Raw genomic sequence first — 18978 nt, forward strand, 5'->3', positions numbered from 1 at the left:
TTTGAGCCTGAGACAGGAGCTATGTTAAATCTACTAACTCAGTAATGTGCCCATACGTGTTCTAGGCTATGCTTACCAACTTCTCCTGCATTCCCTGGCCTCACCTCTGATATTTATACTCTGTGTGTACATGTGTGTAATCATATGGGAGTCTGATTTCCCAGGTAACACACTCTGTATTTACAGGTCTGTATTTAAGATGCAGGGCATTATTCTAATCCAAGAAGTATGCAGAATTCGATGAGTCTTTTTCATAACCAAGATTGCATTTCTTTATTTTTACAGGAACAGGAATGGCTTTGCTGAAATGAGAATGTTCATTCCACTGCATCATTAGCTACAGGCAATCTACAGTTGAAGGCTAGCCCGTTTTTCATGCTAAAGCTGTAGCAGTTTGATCATTAATCAACATGTAGGATGAACTTCTGAGGCTGAGAGAGCTTGTCTGTATGCTTGCAATTTAAGATGAACTCCTTTTTGTTTTTTTCTTATGAAGGGAATGTAGGGAGAAAACAAATTATATTTTAAGGAGTTCACTCTCTCTCACCCCTTTCTACCATTCCCCTTCTGATAAACACCCCAAAACTTTTCATGAGATGGATATGGGGTTTTAGCTGGAGTAGCAGATCCTCAAGTCTGTCATTTGACCCTCCAATAAATCTAAAGCAACCTTCTGTTAGATGAGATCAGTCTCAGACATGGTCACTGTCTCAAATGTCCTTAGTACTGATAGTCCAGTCCAACTTGCTTTCATCACTTTAAATGTTAATTTTAGGGTCTTGGATAAAGTTTTTCCTTTCCTCCTCCATTACATGGGAGCTGTAACCAGCAGCCCATGGGAGCATGAAGATCTCTAGTCAGCTATTTACCTGCCTTTTCAGCCGCCTGCTCTTCTCTCATAAGGTGAAAACTCAGAGGACTGATCCTCTGGTTTGGAGACAGCAATGGGAAAATCCTGCTTCAAAAGGCAGGAATGATTTCCTTACACTGCTGCTCTACTCTAGTCTGACCTGGCTCCCTAAATTGCTATGCACACACCTGTGGAATATGCACTGCTTCTCCAGCCACAGGAAGAAAGTGCTCAAACAATAATCTCCTTGCCCAATAGCCTGAGAGAAGTCTTCTCCAAAGGCCACATTTCCTCTTTTTCCAGCTACACTAAGCAGCAGAAGCAGCTTTGGGTGGATCAGCGAGTGCACGGGAGTTTTTAGAGAGCACTGTCCAAATCCCTTCCCTGTTTCCTCCCTTTCCTCCTCAGCTTAACATGAGAGCTGCTGCAGAGCCCTTTCCAGCTTGAAGGCAGGGGAGTATGGTTTGGAACATGGACAAGGATCTTGTGGAGGAGGAAGGAAGAGGGCCATATAGTTCATATAAGAGGCAGAGTTACTCCAATTTAACTGTCCGGGGCTCTCAGAGGCTGCACTGCTCTACCCAGGGGAGGCTGAAAAGCAGTTTCAGTGCAATGAAAATAAAATACTCTTGTTCTCAATATGCAGTTTCATTTGATTCTTAAGGAAATAGTGCATCAGCCCTGGGAATAGGGGAAGTGTCTAGTGTTTATCTGTCACCAGAAGTCTCCTGGCCTCCTCCTTCAGTCCTGTAGAAAACAGTGTTGCCTCTACTGGCCATGCATTGCTCAGAACAGAGACCACCAGCAGTGTGCTCCTTCCATGGTCACAACATAGCAGTGTCTTGGAGTCATCCGATGCTCAGTTGGATGTGCCTGGCCTTTCCTTTCCATTTTTATTGCCAGTTGATGAGCTCCCCGTCCCGTGCAGCAGCTGCCATTGGTCTGTCAGCATATAGCTATGATTTGATCCTGTTTCTGTTTTTCCAATCCTTGAAGTTATCCGTGTCTTCCAGGACAGTGTTCAGTCTCCCATTGTGTTGACACTATCTCGCAATTCTGTCTAATGGGCAGAATCAAATTTAACTGGCAAGTTTATGCTATTTTATATCCATTCAACACTTTGATGATTAAATCCTTCAAGGCTGCTAGTTCTTCTTTCCACATTATAACTTATTTATCTGTTAGAGAGTTGTTTTACTGCACTATTCTTTCATTATTACTCATCTTTCTAAGCTTATTTGCCAGTGTCCTCAGGGTATCACTTTGCTGAACCAAAGATCTGTCAAGTTTTCTTTAGTCAGAAAAATCAGTTAACTTACTGAGTTTGGCATGCTCTGCCATCTTTATTTTTCTTTGTTAAATTTTATTTAAGGTTTCTCTTTAGAAGCATGTTGAAAAGGCCTGCATATAGTTATGGTTTGACTAACAAGCCTGTACTTGCATCAATTTTCTTCTCATCTTGTTGAGTCTGGATGCTGCACTTGCTGTTCCACAGAACCAAGTACTATGCTGGTGCCTTCATGCTGTGATTCTGCACCCACTCCATGGGCAGTAGCAGGAGCTGCTGCATTACTGGGAGCTGATATCTGGATATGGGTGGATATACAGGAAAATTTCAGGGGATTCTCCATAGCTTCTGTTGTTGTTGTTGTTGTTGTTGTTGTTGTTGTTGTTGTTGTTGTTGGTTTGGTTTGGTTTGGTTTGGTTTGGTTTGTTTTTTTGAAGATAGCAGTTTATTCCCTCACTGCTTCTATTCCCGCCTCCTGCCCTGGTTAGGACAGAATGATGATTTTGCAGTAAGGTTTCTCTCACCTGAGAAAGCTGGTGCGAGAATTTTGTCTGTGAAAGTGTGGTCTGTGGAACTCAATGGAAATCGTCCTGTCAGATAGAAAGAAGCTTCAAGGCTGATGGCTCAGGTTTACCCCTGCCCTGCTCTAGATGACAGAGAACTGCCTGGGAGTGCCAGTAACTCACTCTGCTGTGACACAGAAATTTTTCCTTTGACATTATCAGTGAGCTGCACCCTGAAACACAGCCTGTGATTCCAGACCATGGTCTTTCTTCTGTGCTTCCTTTGCTGCTTCCCTGGCCACTCAGTGGTTTTTGTTTTCAGATTCTTTAATTTTTCTACTGGTTCAGTTCCCATTCCTCTTCCACATTTCCTCAGGCGAGTTGATCTCTCAGTGCCTGTTTCCATAGGCCCTCAGTTCCTTCAGCAGTGCTTCCTGTGAACCTTGGATCACATCCTCATAGATTTTCTTGCCACTAACCCATGCCCCTGCACTCACAGATTGGATCTGTGTGTGGGTGAAAGAAGGACATGCTTTTGTAGGTATCTGAATTGAAGTTGTGCTAGTTCATGTTGAGGTAGGTGTCTGTCTCGTTCTAGACACCATTAGGCACAAATAAGAATTGTTTAATGTGGAATATATAATTATCAGTTGAAAAACCTGCATGCTCTCAGATGCCTTGTCAACACTTCATGCCTCAAAACGTGCAGTATCCAGCAGCTGTGGTATTAACCTTTGCTAGGCCTTGCTGAACATGTGAAAAATCAGTAATTTCTGTGTTTGCATGGGATCTTTGTTTGCTGTGATTAATGGTTCACTAACAGTGTCCAGTGCAAGTTCAGTGCAATGTACAAAGTGTCTTTGATGCCAGACATTCTACAGTGCTGTGCAGAAACCAAAGTTAATAGTTGTAAGCCTGAGAAGACTGGAATGTTTTCAATTTACTTTTAAACAAATGACTTTATTGTGCCATTCTCACATGGGAGTAAATTCCACAGCCTTAGTGCCACATTAGACAAAACTTTTTTACCTGCTGGTTTCTGTTTATACTTGGAGAAAAGAAATTAACCTCAGTTAGGAGTTGGGGGGAATAGGACAGGGCTGTTAAACTCGGTGGGAATTCTGGCAGGGGTTTTTCTGGGAGCAGAGTGGGATGCAGGAGTACAGGATGTTGCTGAAGGATGATTTGTGGTGCAGGGTGGAGTTAAGGAATTCTTTGTGCCTGAAAATCAAACTCGTGAAGGACACCTGTAGGAAAAGCATTAAAACTGATTCTGCCACTCCAGAAATCAAAGAAAGCAGTTGGAGTCTCAAGTAAATGCCAGTGGATACTGGGAAGGGGATTCCTGGTGACTGTGGTTGGGGATGGATTGAGCCCAATTCCTGAAAGGAGCAGTTCTCATGTAAGTAATGGGGATGTGTATCCATCCGGGAACGACAGCTCGTGACCTCAAGGAGGGAAAGTGTCCCTGAACTCACCACATTCTCCTATAATGGTAAAGATTTTCAGACTGACACAGGGAATTTCTGAAAGAATTAGATTTTAATGCTTACAGGATGGACTAATACCATGAATTTGTAAAAATATGAAATGTGTGCAAAATGCCTAAGTAGGAACATGGATCCATCCAGCATTGCTCCAAGTGGGAAACCCTCTCATGATAGTAAGTGTATTGTGATCTTCTGGTAGATAAAATGCACAAGCCATTCCAGTGACTCCATTTGATTGAAACATGAGTGTACATTAATTACTAACAGAACTAAGAACACTGTTTTTTTTCAGCTGCTCACTTGGCCTTTTTTGTACTAAACCTTTTTTATACAAGGCTTTTGTTTTGTGCTTGTTACATGGTTTTATGGCTTAAAAAATCCATATGCAATCAAGAAAAGTATTTGAGTTTTGTTTTGACTAGTTTTTGCTTTAACTTGGGCCAAATGCAGTTCGTTAGTATTTTATGTTATGCATCACTGCATGGAAATCCAACTGGAAAAAAATGTAGGTTTAAATGATGCTCAGGTAAATGCAATTGCAAAAATTGGACAAATAAATCCCCTCACCTGAAAACAGCATTAGAGTCTGTTGTCTTCCTCTGGTGTTTCTAACCTGCATCTGGTCATTTCCAAAATAGCAGCTCCTTTCTGTGCAGCAGCTTCCCATAAAACCATACCTCAGTTAGGAAATGAACAATGCAAATGGTGCAAATAATTTTGAAGTGTCTTCAGAGCCCTAAAGCCTTTGCTGCCACTTGCTTGGCCTCTAGAGTAAGATACACTAAAGGTGATGCAGAATGTGGGTGGGGGAAAGAGTCCAAAGAGTGAGAATTGTGTGGCCTTTTCCCTATGAAAAAGAATGGTGTATATATTGATCATTACTGAAAGAAACCAATGTGTGTATAGCAGGTGACAGCTTTTACTCATCATGAGTCAAACCTGGGATTAGGAGCGGTACTCTCAGTGCTGGGGAGCTTGTGGGGGCAGAGGCAGGGCCAGTCTTTCCCAGGTGATGCCTGTGCATGGTTTATTTCCACGAGTAGAACAACTTTTGGTACAAGTCTGGATTTTCCAAACAGTCAAAAATGTATTTCAGGACTTGTTCTGGAGTCCTTTTCCTGTGATGGGGAAGAAGCTGTAGGAGAGGACATCAGACTGTTGTTTAAACCTGAGTGTTCCAGGGCAGCAGGTGCCCAGCTGCCCTCTTCAGATGGGAATCATGACTGTGCTGAGCAAATATCACCATGCCTGAGGCTGTTTTGGGTTTCCAGACTAGGCAGAGTAAGGAGCAATTATGCGCTTTTGCCTAAGATTTCTCCAGCTCTCTCTAACCTGCTCGCTTCCTGGCCATCTGGAAAGGCAAGCCTCTCACTTGCAGAATGTCTTGGGAAAAAAGAGGAGGAGGGAATGTGCTGGGCTGGAAGTGTCTCATCCCCTTTATCTCCCCAATGCCTGTCTACAGTAGGGAAATAACCTGTGCTTAAAGGTGGCTCCCTGGGACGCCCCAGTCTGGCAGACTGCTAGGGAGCACACGGCTCTGAAGACAGAGGGTGTCTCCAATGAAATGATACGCGAGTCTTGCCAGCAAGGTCTTAATAGTCCATGAGTTTTAATACAGCCATCAGGCTATCAATTTAGGGATTTTGACCTCAAAGTCTTTGAGTATGTTTAAAAATAGCTCCCCCATCCTCATTTTATCACTTCATATACTCTGACACAATTTTGGAACCTGCCTCCATCCCATCTAGCAGGGGAATAGTATAATTAAGAATCAGTTTTGAAAGGCTGTTCTCTCTCTTAGCATAAGGCAGAATAAGGCTTTATGTATTTTGCAGGAGATTATAAACAATTAGTCGGTTAAAATTAGCAGTAAAAAGGGAGCCCCAGCTCTTTCCTGCCCTGTGGTTTGTAGCACAAAGACTTAGTGTTTTTAAATCATGACAGAGCTCTCTAAAAACCTTGAAAGCATATTATGTATGTGTCACTTTGGCTCAGTTAGGAATAGTCTCACCTCCAAGCCAGAAGGCCATGGGTTCAACTTCCATGCCTGCCCTTGGATGTAGCTGTCTCCCTGTAATTTCATTGGAGAAAACATTTAGAACCAAGGGGAAGAAGAGGGAAATTCTGTGTCTGTAGCTCCACTGTGAGACATTCAGTCCTTGGGATAATACATTAAACCACAGCTCTTCCCCCCAGCTTTGTTCAGCAGGCACAAACCCTGGAGTAGGGGAGGGAGAGCCCTCATGGGGGTGGCAGTTTTTTTCTTCTTGACATAAGCAGCTGTAATCCTCAGGACTGTGTGTGTGAGCTACTGCTCCTCATGATGCTGCCACGAGGACAGGGTTTCCTTGGCATTGTTGTGAAGCATGAGTCTTGACTTTACCTTTTGCTGCTGATCAGTGACAGAAGGGGGAAAAGCAATAAATCCTTTTGAACTGAAAACACCATAGGTCATAAAAAAAAGTTAAATTACAGAAATAACTGATTGAAGTGCCAAGCTAAGGTTTTTTGTGGCAACAGCAAAGCCAGGTAATTTTAACTGCAAAGGTAAACTTCATATGGTCACAGTCCTAATCACTGATGCCCTTTACCTTCCCCACAGAGAGGAAGTCAGAATGATTTAAGCTTTAAACTTTATAGTTTCATTGTGGTTTGTGCCAACGGGAATGTGGTCTTATAACATGAAGTGTTTATGTTTGTTGCTTACAGACATGTGTATTAACTTACCAAATTCTCACCTTCTCTTAAATAAAATTTATTTTTAGGAGGAAAAAAAATTTCTTTCATTTTCTACTGCTTCTATAGAATACATAGAAGGGGTTTGTCATAGTTACACAAAATGGAAGCCATGTCATAAATATTAAGTACAGCGTAGTTGCTCAGAACTCATTGCTTATCCTGAAAATAATTTTACCCAATACTTTTCAATTTCTGTTTTTGTGGCATCAATCCAAAATGCTCCTCTATGGATGATTCTCCTTTGTTTAGCAAAATTTGTTACATTTCAGTAAAGTGCTCAATGTTTCAAATCCCTCCTCTGCTCTGCTTTGGGGCTTTTTTGCTACAGGAATGTTGCAGGTCCCATTTTTGCTTGCAGCTTTAAAGGGGACCTTAAATGGAGAGCATGGAGATGGTGATCATTGGTGCTCTGCTGGGGTAAGAGTTCCTGACAGAATTTTTTTCTATAAGCCCTGACAGAGGGCTTGTGGAAAATTCAGTGAAGTGGAAGAGAACTTTGAATCTTAGGACCTGAACTATCAAACGAAATGTTTTGATGAGAACTCCGGCCAAGCTATGTTTGGGATATGATTAACATCTGGGAAAGGCAGATTTATCAACATAAGATGCTGATGGTTCTTGTGTGTCCACTTACTAAATTAGATTAAATACATTCCTCTTTCTTACTAATTTTTTTTCAGATAGGCAATTACTGTGGGTACTACAGAGACTATGAGAACTGGTCCAAGAGGTGGAGGGATAATCCATCTTGTCCTGGCAGGAATGATGGCTCATTCAGTCACATCTGGGATGTGCAAGGCTTGAATTGGTAATGGGTTGTCAAAATCTAGGGTAAAAGGTGGGCTAGGGGGTTGTCCACAAGACAGATTTCTGTACTACAATGTGGTCCATGCTGGGAAAACAAGATTGAGTACCCTTCCCATAGAGCCTGGCTGAGCAGTGCTGGCTGAATGGGAGCAAAGGGGAACGGAAATGGTGTTGCTCTGGAGCACAGGGATCCAACTGTGTGAAACCAGTGTGGGTGCTATTAAAATGCCATCTTCCTCTCCCTTCCCCTTCCCTTCCTCCCCCTCTGCTGTCAGCCTGGCTGAGGAAAAGCCAAATAACGTACGACTGTGTTCCTTGGCATCACGACTGCAATTTCCCTTTAGGGGCTGCAAACTTGAGAATGGGAGGTTTTAAATCTTGCTGATTTGTGCTATTCCAGCGAGCATATATGTGAGGAAAAAGAACAATGCCATTTCGAAAGAGAAATCACAAGTGAGAAATCATTGCTGCTAAATCAGGTGTTGCAGAGGCCAGTGGAAAATTCAGACACTAGGAAAAGTAGGAAATTACTTTGTTTAGAGCTGGGAAGGTTAATGAGAATGAATTAAAAAGTGCTCTCTGTGTATTCAGCCCCTAAGGGTTTGAGCAAAGTTAGAGGGATTTATTTACTGATTATCCAGACTATACAACTGGCAATAAGATTAAGTGAGGAATTTTGGAACATGCTGACATTTCTTATTTGCATCATTTACTATGGAGATCATTTGTCGGTGCTGCACTGAGTTTGTGGTGAACCAGGGCTTAGTCTGGCCCAGCAGAGATGGATCTGGTACTTCTCATGGCTCGAAGGATGTGGGGGTGAAAAGAGTTTAACGTCCTCTTTTGTGTCTCAGAGAGGAAACATCAAGTTTGTCTAGGTGCTTATCAGGGGAGAATTTCAGAATATTTTCCTAAAAACCATTAATTACAGAAAAGAGCAGAGTTATAGTATAGATGAAGCAAAAATAAAAGACAAGGTTGTAATTTATAGAGGCCAGCACTGGATGCTGTACAGAGCTCCCCCAGTGTAAGGCCCCTCCGAGCCCATCCCTCCCGGAATGCACACGGATCTGCACACGGATCTCCTGCCCTCCTCCTCCCAATCCTCCTCCTCCTCTAGTCACACTTACTTCAATCAGGCTGCTGAGGACCCAGAAGTTACCACCTCAGCTGGAACAAATGCGGAGGGACCATGGAATAGGAGTTCAGTACAGGATTCATTTCAAACAGAATTATGATTTTAATTCATTATTCTGGGCACCTACCGCTGAAGTGATCACATTTGGTGAAAAAAGTGCAACTCTTATAGACAGACATGTTAAGTTGTAAGCTGCACTTTAAACATGTAATCTCAGGCTAAGCATTTCACTCTGCCCATCTGTGCACTGAGAACTTACTTGCCCCATTTTAATCTCAAAAATAAGAAAATTCCTCATTCCTTAAGGATTCCTTCAGCTGAGTCTTGTGTACTGTTGCTGTAATAAGGAGAATTTTGTTAGTGACTGTCTCTGGCATGGTTACTGTTAAGTAAGGGAGGTAAATAACAGAGAAGAGAGGTAAGGTGTGATTTCAGTCTTCGTGTTAATACTTCCCTGTTCAACCTCGCAGATGACTAATTTTCTTGCTTTCTGTTTTCATCATCTTTGGTAGAAACTCTGGGACTTGTATTTGTTTGGGTTCTTAGGGGACTGCATACCACAGCCAGTAGCTTTAATCCTTTAATCCTCACATGTCCGGTTGATGCCTCCACCCATTGATTGCCTCCTTTCACAGCGAATGATCCTATTCCCCTCACAGTTAATGGCCATTGCTGGATCAGGCTGCTGTCTCTGGGAATGTGCTTCATGCATTTGGTAACAAATCCACAATAAATTTCAGCCTGAACATCATCTGGCCCGATCGTTACACTTGGAGTCATCATCATCATCATGACTTGAATTCCAGGGTAACTCACCACGTTTGCAACTTCCCAATATTCACTGACATCCTTCAATGCTGAAATAATAGCAAATACCATGCCAATAGGATCTCATATCCTAGATTTCTTTTTTTTTCTAGTGTGCTCTTATAAATATGGGGCACTTCATATGTTGTTATGACAAGGAAATTCTTTGACTGAAAAGTTTGCAAATTCCAAAGTAGTATTTGTTTTATAAACAAAGGTGCTGTTTTCCTTATGCCAGCCTCTTTCTGTTTTTGCTTGTCCAGCAGTCTGTTCTGAAAGGCATGAAGCAGCTGTTGGCCCCCAGTCAAAACTTGCAGTGCGGGGAGGGTTATGTAAAAGTCCTTTGTGTGAGAGACATAGATGGCAGCAAATGGTGAAATTGGAGTGCAGAATTCTTTGAGGGGAGAAAGCTATTCACAGTTAGGTTTTATGTTTTACTTGATTTTTGCATAGAACAACAAGTACAAGATACTGTAATTTTAAATTAACTTTTTTGTATTTTCAGAAATCCCTCCTCTCGTTACAGTTTTGTTGGTAATTTCACACCATTTTGCACCCAGTAGCACCCACTGGATGGAAGGGATGTGAGAGGTTGCCTATTTCTTTTTTTTCAAGGAAAGATCTCTGTACCTAGGTCTTTTCTGAGGGATGCTGCTCTAATCCTTGGAAGAGATTTGCAGCTCTCCTAGTCCATCTATTTCTGTGCTTCACTGTTCTTACCATATAACACTTTCCAAATATTTATTTGACAACTTTTGCTGTCTGCAAAGATGCTCATCTCTACCCTTCCACAAGCTATTTCTTTTGAACTCATCAGTCCCAATCTATTTTACCTTTTCCCTTCAGGTAATATTTTACAGAACCCTGAACCATCTTCAATGGCTTCCTGTGAATACACTAAAAATGTTCCTTCAGTTTTTGGTGGTGTGATAACCAGTACTGGATTCACAATTCTTGGACTGATTTCATAATAACAAGACTTTACTGACTCAAGCTCTGTTTATATTGCACTGTGGACACAGCTCCTTTTCTGCTGAACTGCTCCTTAAGTGGCCATTTTCACACTCTGTGTTTGTAAATTATTTATTCCTGACTAAGGAACCCCATGGTGGGATTCTTGGGGTGTCCTGTGCCAGGAGTTGGACTTGATGATCCCTGCGGGTCCCTTCCAACTCAGGACAATCTGTGAAGTCAAATACTTTTTATTAATTATGAATTCCTCTTGATTTTGAACCTGTTTCTCTAGGTCATTGTGAACTCTAGTCCTGTCATCTAACTTGTTCACATTCCCTTCCAGTGTCTTCTCATCTGTATATGTGATAAACCCAGCCTATAACCCACCATCCTGAGCATTAAGACTTTAATAAGCACATTATAAACCACAGCCCATATGAAAGTCTCCTTGATAGAGCTCTCCAGTTTGCCAGTGAGCCATTGACAGCTTTTCTATGGCAATGGGCATCCAACCAGTAACTGCAGGGAAAGCACACTTCCATTAATGAAAATGTCACTTGAGATTGTGTCAGAATGCTTTACTGAAGTCTGAAATGTGTGTGGTATCTGAGTCCCTGCTCTAAAAAGAGATTGGATTGATTTGCCATGATTAGTTATCAACCTGTTAAGAACTACGAGATGAAATTAAGTCCGGATTTCTTGGAGTTCTGGTAATACATCATTCCTCTCAGTCTCACAGTGCCAAATCAGCTTCTTTATGGAATAAGACAGGGAGAGAGCCTGACAGATTCTGAGTGTTTGGGATGGTTAAAGCCATGCAGGTACCTGGGGAGCAGTGTGTGGATTCAGCAGGAGGATTTGGCTAATGGTCTGTGCTGGGCAATGTCTGTAACCACAGAGAAGAATCAGAGTAAATGATTGTTTAAGCTAATCCAAAGAGTGAAATACTTGTGAACCAAATTGCACTGGGGTATATCATTCTTCTGAGGGCTATGAAGTGAGAGAGATGCTGTGTGTGAGGGAAAGCCAGATCATAACCTCTGCTTAGAGCAGTTCAAGGCTGCTAATGAAGGCGTAGCAGCTGAAAGGGGCAGCCTGTGGGTGGCTCAGTAAAGGGAACGGCAGTACAAAGTCAGGACGTGCTGAAAGCATGGAAGAGAGTGGTAAAGTCACCCTCTGTGAGGGAAAAGGATGGCTTCCAAGCTACTCGGGAAGTGTTCTTTTTCTGCTGCTTGCTTTGTTGTAAATACACAAAAGTAATGTATTGTCATTTACTTGTGGTTCCTTCCAGTAAGAAAACCTCTCTGTGTGAAGCCATCATGTGGTTTCAGCAGTCTTCTGGCAAAAGGCACACTATGTACAGCTGAGAGGATCTTAGCTAAATTACATATCCAGCATCAAACTGCAATGAAGAGAGAATCAATTGTAAAGATTTAGGGAAAAGCAGGGGGGTTTAGGACAACTGCAGTGTGCTGAGAGTTGGTGCATAAAGAAAAAAACTTACTTGGACAGGGATACATAAAATAGATTTTATACGTATTTTCAGCAGCTGTGAATTAAAGCATAAATACAATCTGGCTGGCATAGTTAATTCTCAGGTGGTCGTTGTTGTTATAAACTTGGAACTGTAAATAAAAGAGCTGAAAGCACCTTTTAAATGAGCAATTTCTTACTGCAGCCATGGACATATTTCTTACTGTACAGAGCATTGCTTTGCTGCTGCTCTGATTTTTACCCTTGAGTCAGTCACCTTCCAGTCTGCTTCCTCTTGATCACTGTTAATAGAATGCCTTTTTGATTACAGAAGATTGGTTGATACACTTCTCTAATGAAAATGCTAGTCAAATGCTCCTTCTTGGAACTGACATCAGGAATGTTATACAAGACATTCTTAAATATGCTGGCAGCTGCCCTGAATGTAATGAAATCATGGAAATTAGAAGTATCTCTCTGTGTGGCCAGCTCAGGACTGTTTTCAGTGTGTTACCCAGTTTTACTGTGAATTTCAAAAGGAATCATTTTTCATTAAGTTTCCTTGGGACATTCTTGAACTCGCTTATAATTTCTACAATCAGAAAAATTACCCTGATATCATAAGATATTACTCCTTTCTTTTGGACTGCATGCAGTTCCTCATGCCTGCATCCCCAGTACCACACTAAATCATTCCTCTTGCAGCAAAGAGTTTACAATCTTCAGAAGATTAATAACTTTCCTGGTAGAAATTATGAAATCCTAGTCTCACTGCAGCCAGCAGTAAAATTCCCACAAACTTAAGTGCTTTGGATTTCACAGGATTTTAGTCTGCTCTTCTATGACACATTAGTTAATCCTTAACACGTTCTTAGTAGGGAAGGTGTCTAAATGCAGGGAAGTTGCAGAGTAGCAGTGATATACCTTGGATTTCAGTAGCACCTTTTTATGCAGGGATCACAGAGCACCTTCTGAAATACAGGTGAGACCCACAGAAGAATGCAGGGGATCAATATTTTTCATCTTCTGAAGTGCAGGGAGCAGAAGGGAAGGATTTCTGTACGTGTGTGGAAGAGTATGGAAGCACCACCCTGGCTCCCACCTTACCTTCTCTTCATCTGTGTTTTTTTTCACCTGTTGCTTCTTTGTAGCCAAGGTGTGTTTACATCACATACTCTAATTTAGAGCTTTCCCAGATGAAGTAATTTCCTATACCTGTTTTTTAGCACTTTAGCTTCTTCCTTAGCTTCTTTGTTGGAGGTTTACAGAACCCCCTAAAGTAATTGCGTTTGCTTTCTTTTGAAGTAGTATCATTCCATTCCTGTCAGCAATTAATAGCAGTATTAAGCAAGAGTCAACTGCCTCAAAACTTAGTCCAGATTCATGTGCTGTCACTTAACACTTGATGTTGGAACTTGTGAGTTCTGGCTTGGGGATGAGGAGCTGAAAGCCCTGGGGCTGCTGGGAGAGGAGGCATGAAAACCTGTTAGCACCTTCTTTGTTCTCTTCCTGCTCAGCTTGGCCACTCTGTTAACAGTGGTCAGAGAGCTGGGGGGGGTTTGCTCCCGTGTTCTGCTCTGGGTTTATTCATCGAGCAGACTTTTCATTGCAGGAACCTTGCTGCAAGAAAGAATGACAGGGGCTTGGGCTGAGGGATTGTCGTCTCTAAATTTCTTGCCTTCAAGTATTTGAGTTTTTGCAGCAGCTTCTCACGCTGCTTCATGTAAACAATATTATATTCTTAGAATTTATCTCTATGTTTTGCATTCTTGTTCTCTGAGAGAGAACTTGACTGATGGTCATATTGACCAATGGAGTCAGGAGGTTGTAACCTCCTTGGGCCAATCTTGGCCCTCTGTACAAAATGTATATAAGCCTTTGGAGTCAGATAATAAAGAGCTTTTCCATGTTTCACCAAGCTGCTGCCTGCTGTCCTCTGTGAAGGTCCACTCCCACGTCTCAACGTGTTGCCCCTCTAAAGGCTGGGGTAACAAGGGATGACTTGCACTGAAGGTGGAGTCACTGTGGGGCTCAGAGAGAGACAAGAGCTGCTGTGAAAGAATGGCCTGGAGGTGGAACAGGGCATCTCTGACACTTGTGATGCCCAGCCTTACCAGGGAACCTCATTTCTGGCTACTGCTGCTGGCACAGAGCAGAGGCAGCTGAGCAAAGAAAGCTTTCTAATGCTTGGAGGTGTCCTGGAGGGCACAGAAATCTGCTGGAAGCACATTTCCATCTGCATGATGCAATGCAAACAAGATGGTTTCTGGCATGAAAAGCCTTCAGTTGAGACATCAAATCATTAGCAATACTATGGCCAGAAGCTTTCATAATAAATTACTGTAAAGTCATGAAAGATTGCTCTTTTTTGATTTCAGAGAAAATAAATCAACAGTATGAAGTCAGTTCTGTTACAGTTTCAAACAAGAGACTATTACCCTTTGCCTTAAAAATCAGAGACAAATTACTATTTTTACTTTACATTTTCTTGATGAGGATAATGATAAACATCTGTCACTTTGCTGCTTAGCCAGTTAGGAATCTTACTGCAATCTGTAATTTAAAGAGTGGAAAAAAAAAATAAGAGGGAAAAATACATTACCAAACTGCACTTTATATAGACAGCAAAGAAGAAAAGAAAGAAAATAGATGTCAAATACAGGGGAGGAGGAAGGGGACATTTTTGGTCTGCAGTTACTTGGCTAAAATGTGCAGATATATGATAGTTGTATGATTTTTTTATTTGTTTGGTATTTCACAGGGAAAATTATCATTAGGGGGTTTTTTTAGACATGGAAGCTCAGGAAAATAGTCGTTGCACTGTGACTTTTGACTATACGCAGTTTATTACAAAAAGATTAAGGTTTATAAGGTAATGTCTACCAATGTTACAGCATTGAAAACCCTGTTTTCATCAAGAGCTCTTTCAGTGTCCTCCACAGTCACAAGATTTTTAGGAAGCACTGCTAATTATTTTTAAAAATCAGCTGCTTTTCCAGTAATTCACCCATACTCTAGAAAGTTCTTTTACAAACACTCAGCTTTGTTTCTAAATGGTACACTGGGTTTTATTTCTTAACAAAATTTTAACTTAACACATCACAAACACACCATTTCATTTAGACTGGACTGACCAAGCTGTAGTTTAAAAGGTTACAAATGTTTTACCTGGCAATACTGTGTGAGCAGCAGCAGACCCTGCGCTAGGGCATGAACCTAGGAATCCCTTCTTGGCCCAGTTGCATGCAGGGAGAAGCATCTTTGGTGACATGTTTGCATATTCAGCACTAATGGCCTTTCACTGGTGGGTTTGATACTGATCTCAGCTGCTCCAGAAATCTTTAAGCACCAGCCATGTGCCAATTTTAGCTAAAAGCTGTTGTAAATGGAGCTGTGCTGGCAGGGCTCTGGCTGATACATAACTCATTCTCCTTATTGGCTTCTTCAGTTTTTGCAAATGCTTTGTGTTTCTTTGTGTTCTTCATGTCCAAGGCCAGGTTGGATGGGCATTGAGCAGCCTGGTGTGGTGGGACGTGTCCCTGCCTGGGAGGGGGTTTGGAACGAGATGGGCTGCAAGGTCCCTTCCAACCCAAAGCACTTTATGATTCTTTGATTTGATGCTTCTAGGTACCAACAGAACAGATGTAGATTTTATAGTTGGTGCTAATAATGCTCTGGCGGTGGTTTTCAGGGAGAAGTATTATATCAGAGTTCGGGGCATGTTGTTCTTTGTATTCTCTGGGTAGAAATTCCATTATTTTGGCACCTTTGAGCCTCAGACCATAGTTTGATTTTCACCAAAAGGTTACTATTTAAAAAAAAAAAGGTTTTCCTATATTTATATAGTCCAGACTGAAGGAAAGTATAGGCCTTTTGCCTTCCAGTTAAAGTTCCTGGTATTTAATTAGGTCAACTGTTTACATACAAAGAACGTTTTTTCTGTCCAATGAAAAAGAGACCTGAATTATATAATCCAGCCTTGAGCATTGGAAGCAATGATGCTTTTGCTGTTATCTTTTATAAACCCTTTGTTTATATGGGTTTTATTCACTTCTCACAAGTCTGAGACTCAACTGCAAAATTTATCACAAATTAGTCAGCCTTAAATAACAAGGGTGGGTTTAACTCACAGAAGGGTGAAATTGAGAATCCAGACTTATGGTGCTACTTTCTTGCGTGAGTCCAGCTGGCTGAATGTGAATGGTAAAAGATTTGATAATAAGATTGTAGTAAATGATCTGAGATAATTTCTTGGTGTGACATTTACCACTGTGCATCTTCATCCTAGAACTTTCTTCAACATAAAATTACAAACTTGTGTGGAAATACATAAATGTACTTTGTCCAAAAGGTCTCATTTGGCATTAAACTTTAAATTTCATGATGCTGAACACTGATATTAAACAGGCCAAGACTTCCTATTTGAACCTGTGGATAGTCTTTGTATGAGTTATGTTGCTGGATAACTACAGTTTAAGTCCAAGGGTTTTCCTCCCAATATATTTCAAGTTTACTGCAATCTGAAAGGCTTTTTCTCTTTTTCTTCTTTGTAGACTGAAACTGAAGAGAATGGCCAAGCAGATAATTTTTCAATGGACCCCCAGCTAGAAAGACAGGTGGAGACAATTCGAAATCTTGTGGACTCCTACATGTCTATTATTAACAAGTGTGTCCGAGATTTGATACCGAAAACAATCATGCACCTCATGATCAATAATGTAAGTAGCAGCCACAGTTCTAAATTAGTTTGATGTGTCTGTCAAACCTCTCACTCTCAAACACACTTCTGGAATACAGCAGGTATTAAAGAGAAGAATAAATGTCACACTCTTAGACAAAATATTCCAATATTCCACAGTACTTGGAAGTTCTGCAGCTTTCTCAAAGGCTGACACATTGCTTTGAGTGCTTATCCCAAAATCCTAAAGACTGAATTAATTTACATCTTAATCAGACCATAAGTTACTATTTAAAAGTAAATCAAGGTGGGGGTGGTTTTGTTTTGGTTTTTATTTGATGTCTTGCTTTTGATATAGCAGGAAAAGGAATTGGGAGCTCATGTGGGCAGCCTGTGAGAGCAGCAGAGCAGAGTTGTGCTTCCTTGATTTTCAATCTGCAGGCCTTTGTCACAGGTTCATAAAGCAGTTCTTATTTTGTTTGGGTTTCTTTATATTTTCAGGTTACTATTTTCAAGGAATAAATCTGGAAGCTCTGGACACTGTTGTTTAGATAAGCAGATGTGGTTGGTTGATTTATTGTGTGTGTCTTTCTTAGATCTGAAGATTATTTGGTTAAAAAAGCAACTTTGAGATACTGTTGTTTTTCCACTGCAGTGGGATATCAGCCTTCACATCCTGGCAGAGTTCTGAATGGACCTTGTTGAAAAATTAAGTTTGATATTAGTGCCACTGCTGCCATATAAATCACTAATAGGAAGCACAGCCCCTGCTAGTTCTGAGCAGCACCATTTCTGAGAGGTCATCAAACCAATCAGCCTTTACAAGTGCAATATGCTGTGAGGCAAATGTGATTAGAAAGTAGCATTCACTTTTGACTCAGAGCCACCTCTAGCCTTCATCTGATGGATTTCATTAGCCCTGTGGAATTTGTGTTGCACTTAAGAGTTAGGTGGTTGGACAGGAAATTTCAGTGGGATTTCCTGGTACGTTTAATATGAGCAGAATTTTTGCACAAGGGCAAGAGATTTTTTATTAATTTCTTCAGGTTTAGGGGAGTCGGGATCCAAGTAATGCTTTAGTCATGGGTGTGTTTTTACAAAAAAACATGGGAACAATAGAACTGCCCCTTTTTTCTGGAAATCAGCCATCCTGTAGACTTCATAAGTTGAGTGTGTGTCCTCGCTGCTCTTTCCAGATCATTGCTAGAAAGCTCGCTGCTTTGACTTAGCCTATCTCCAGTGCCCTTGGAAAGGCTGGGGTTTAGCTTTCATTTCTTAAACAGCAGAGCTCAGCGAGCAGTTGCTTTTGAAAGCTTACATTAAATTTTCTGCCACTCACCTCCTCATCTGGAATCGTTTAGGGGTCTCTGAAGTGTGTGCATCCCTCAGAAGTAGATTACTGTAAGATTCTGTGCTTTCAGTCTCATCAGCTGTTGGTAAAGCCTGCCAGGCTGGCACACAGAAACCACACATTTAAAATATCAGCTACCTTTCAGCTGACCTCATAGTCCTGAGATGCATTTGGGCTTCCTGGTGAGCTGAGGTCTGCACCTCCATACTAGAGTTTAAATTTGTGGCAGAGAATCAAAACATTTTAAAGAACTGTGAAGAGTGACACTACAGGCATTAATGAATTTGTTTCTGCACAGCATAGGCAGTAAAATACCATATTGAAAACAACAGGTCAAATGGCAATTTTAAAAAATCAGAGCTATTGAAAAGAGAAATAAATGGTTGAATCAAGAGTGCTGAGCCCTGCCAAAAGGCTGTGCAAAGATCTGGAAAGGAGTGGAGCTGTGATGGAAGGTGGGTCCTGTTAAGTTGTATGTGTTCCTTGGAGTATGCAGAAGTCCAACCCATCCACCAGGAGTTAAGTGAAAACATCCTCCCTCCCCCTTAATGAACATATTCTGTATTTTCTGCTGCCCCATCATGCTGCCTCTAAAACTCTGGAAACAGATCGATCCCAAGGAATTGGTTTCAATGACAATTGCTACCTCAGAAGTTTTCCTAGAACTTCCTTTCCATTTTGTGGGCCCATAAACAAATACTTACAATTCAAGGAAAGTATCGGATTCAAACTCAGTGTACAGAAAATAATTTGATGCTGTCCCTGAGCATATTTTGGGGCCTAAGCCTAGATTATTGTATTGGAAGTGCATCCCTTGTTCTTCCCCTAGGGTGGATGTTGATTACCTTAAAAGAAAATAGATTTACCACACAGAACTGCATTGAAGTTACCATTACCAAT

At 41.3% G+C, this 18978-nt stretch overlaps 1 protein-coding gene across 2 annotated transcripts in view; it reads left to right on the forward strand.

Moving 5' to 3' along the window:
- The window catches only part of DNM3 (dynamin 3), a gene marked incomplete at both ends in the record, with an annotated part of 168274 nt that overhangs the window by 127352 nt on the left and 21944 nt on the right, over positions 1-18978 (forward strand). For both annotated transcript variants that reach the window (XM_083867687.1, XM_083867688.1), the window contains one exon: positions 16603-16767. In XM_083867687.1, coding sequence (XP_083723813.1) covers positions 16603-16767 — 165 coding nt within the window. The remainder of the gene's footprint in view (positions 1-16602; positions 16768-18978) is intronic.

The sequence above is a fragment of the Zosterops lateralis genome (assembly GCF_965231275.1).
Source record: "Zosterops lateralis genome assembly, chromosome: 9".
In the NCBI taxonomy this organism is placed as follows: Eukaryota; Metazoa; Chordata; class Aves; order Passeriformes; family Zosteropidae; genus Zosterops; species Zosterops lateralis.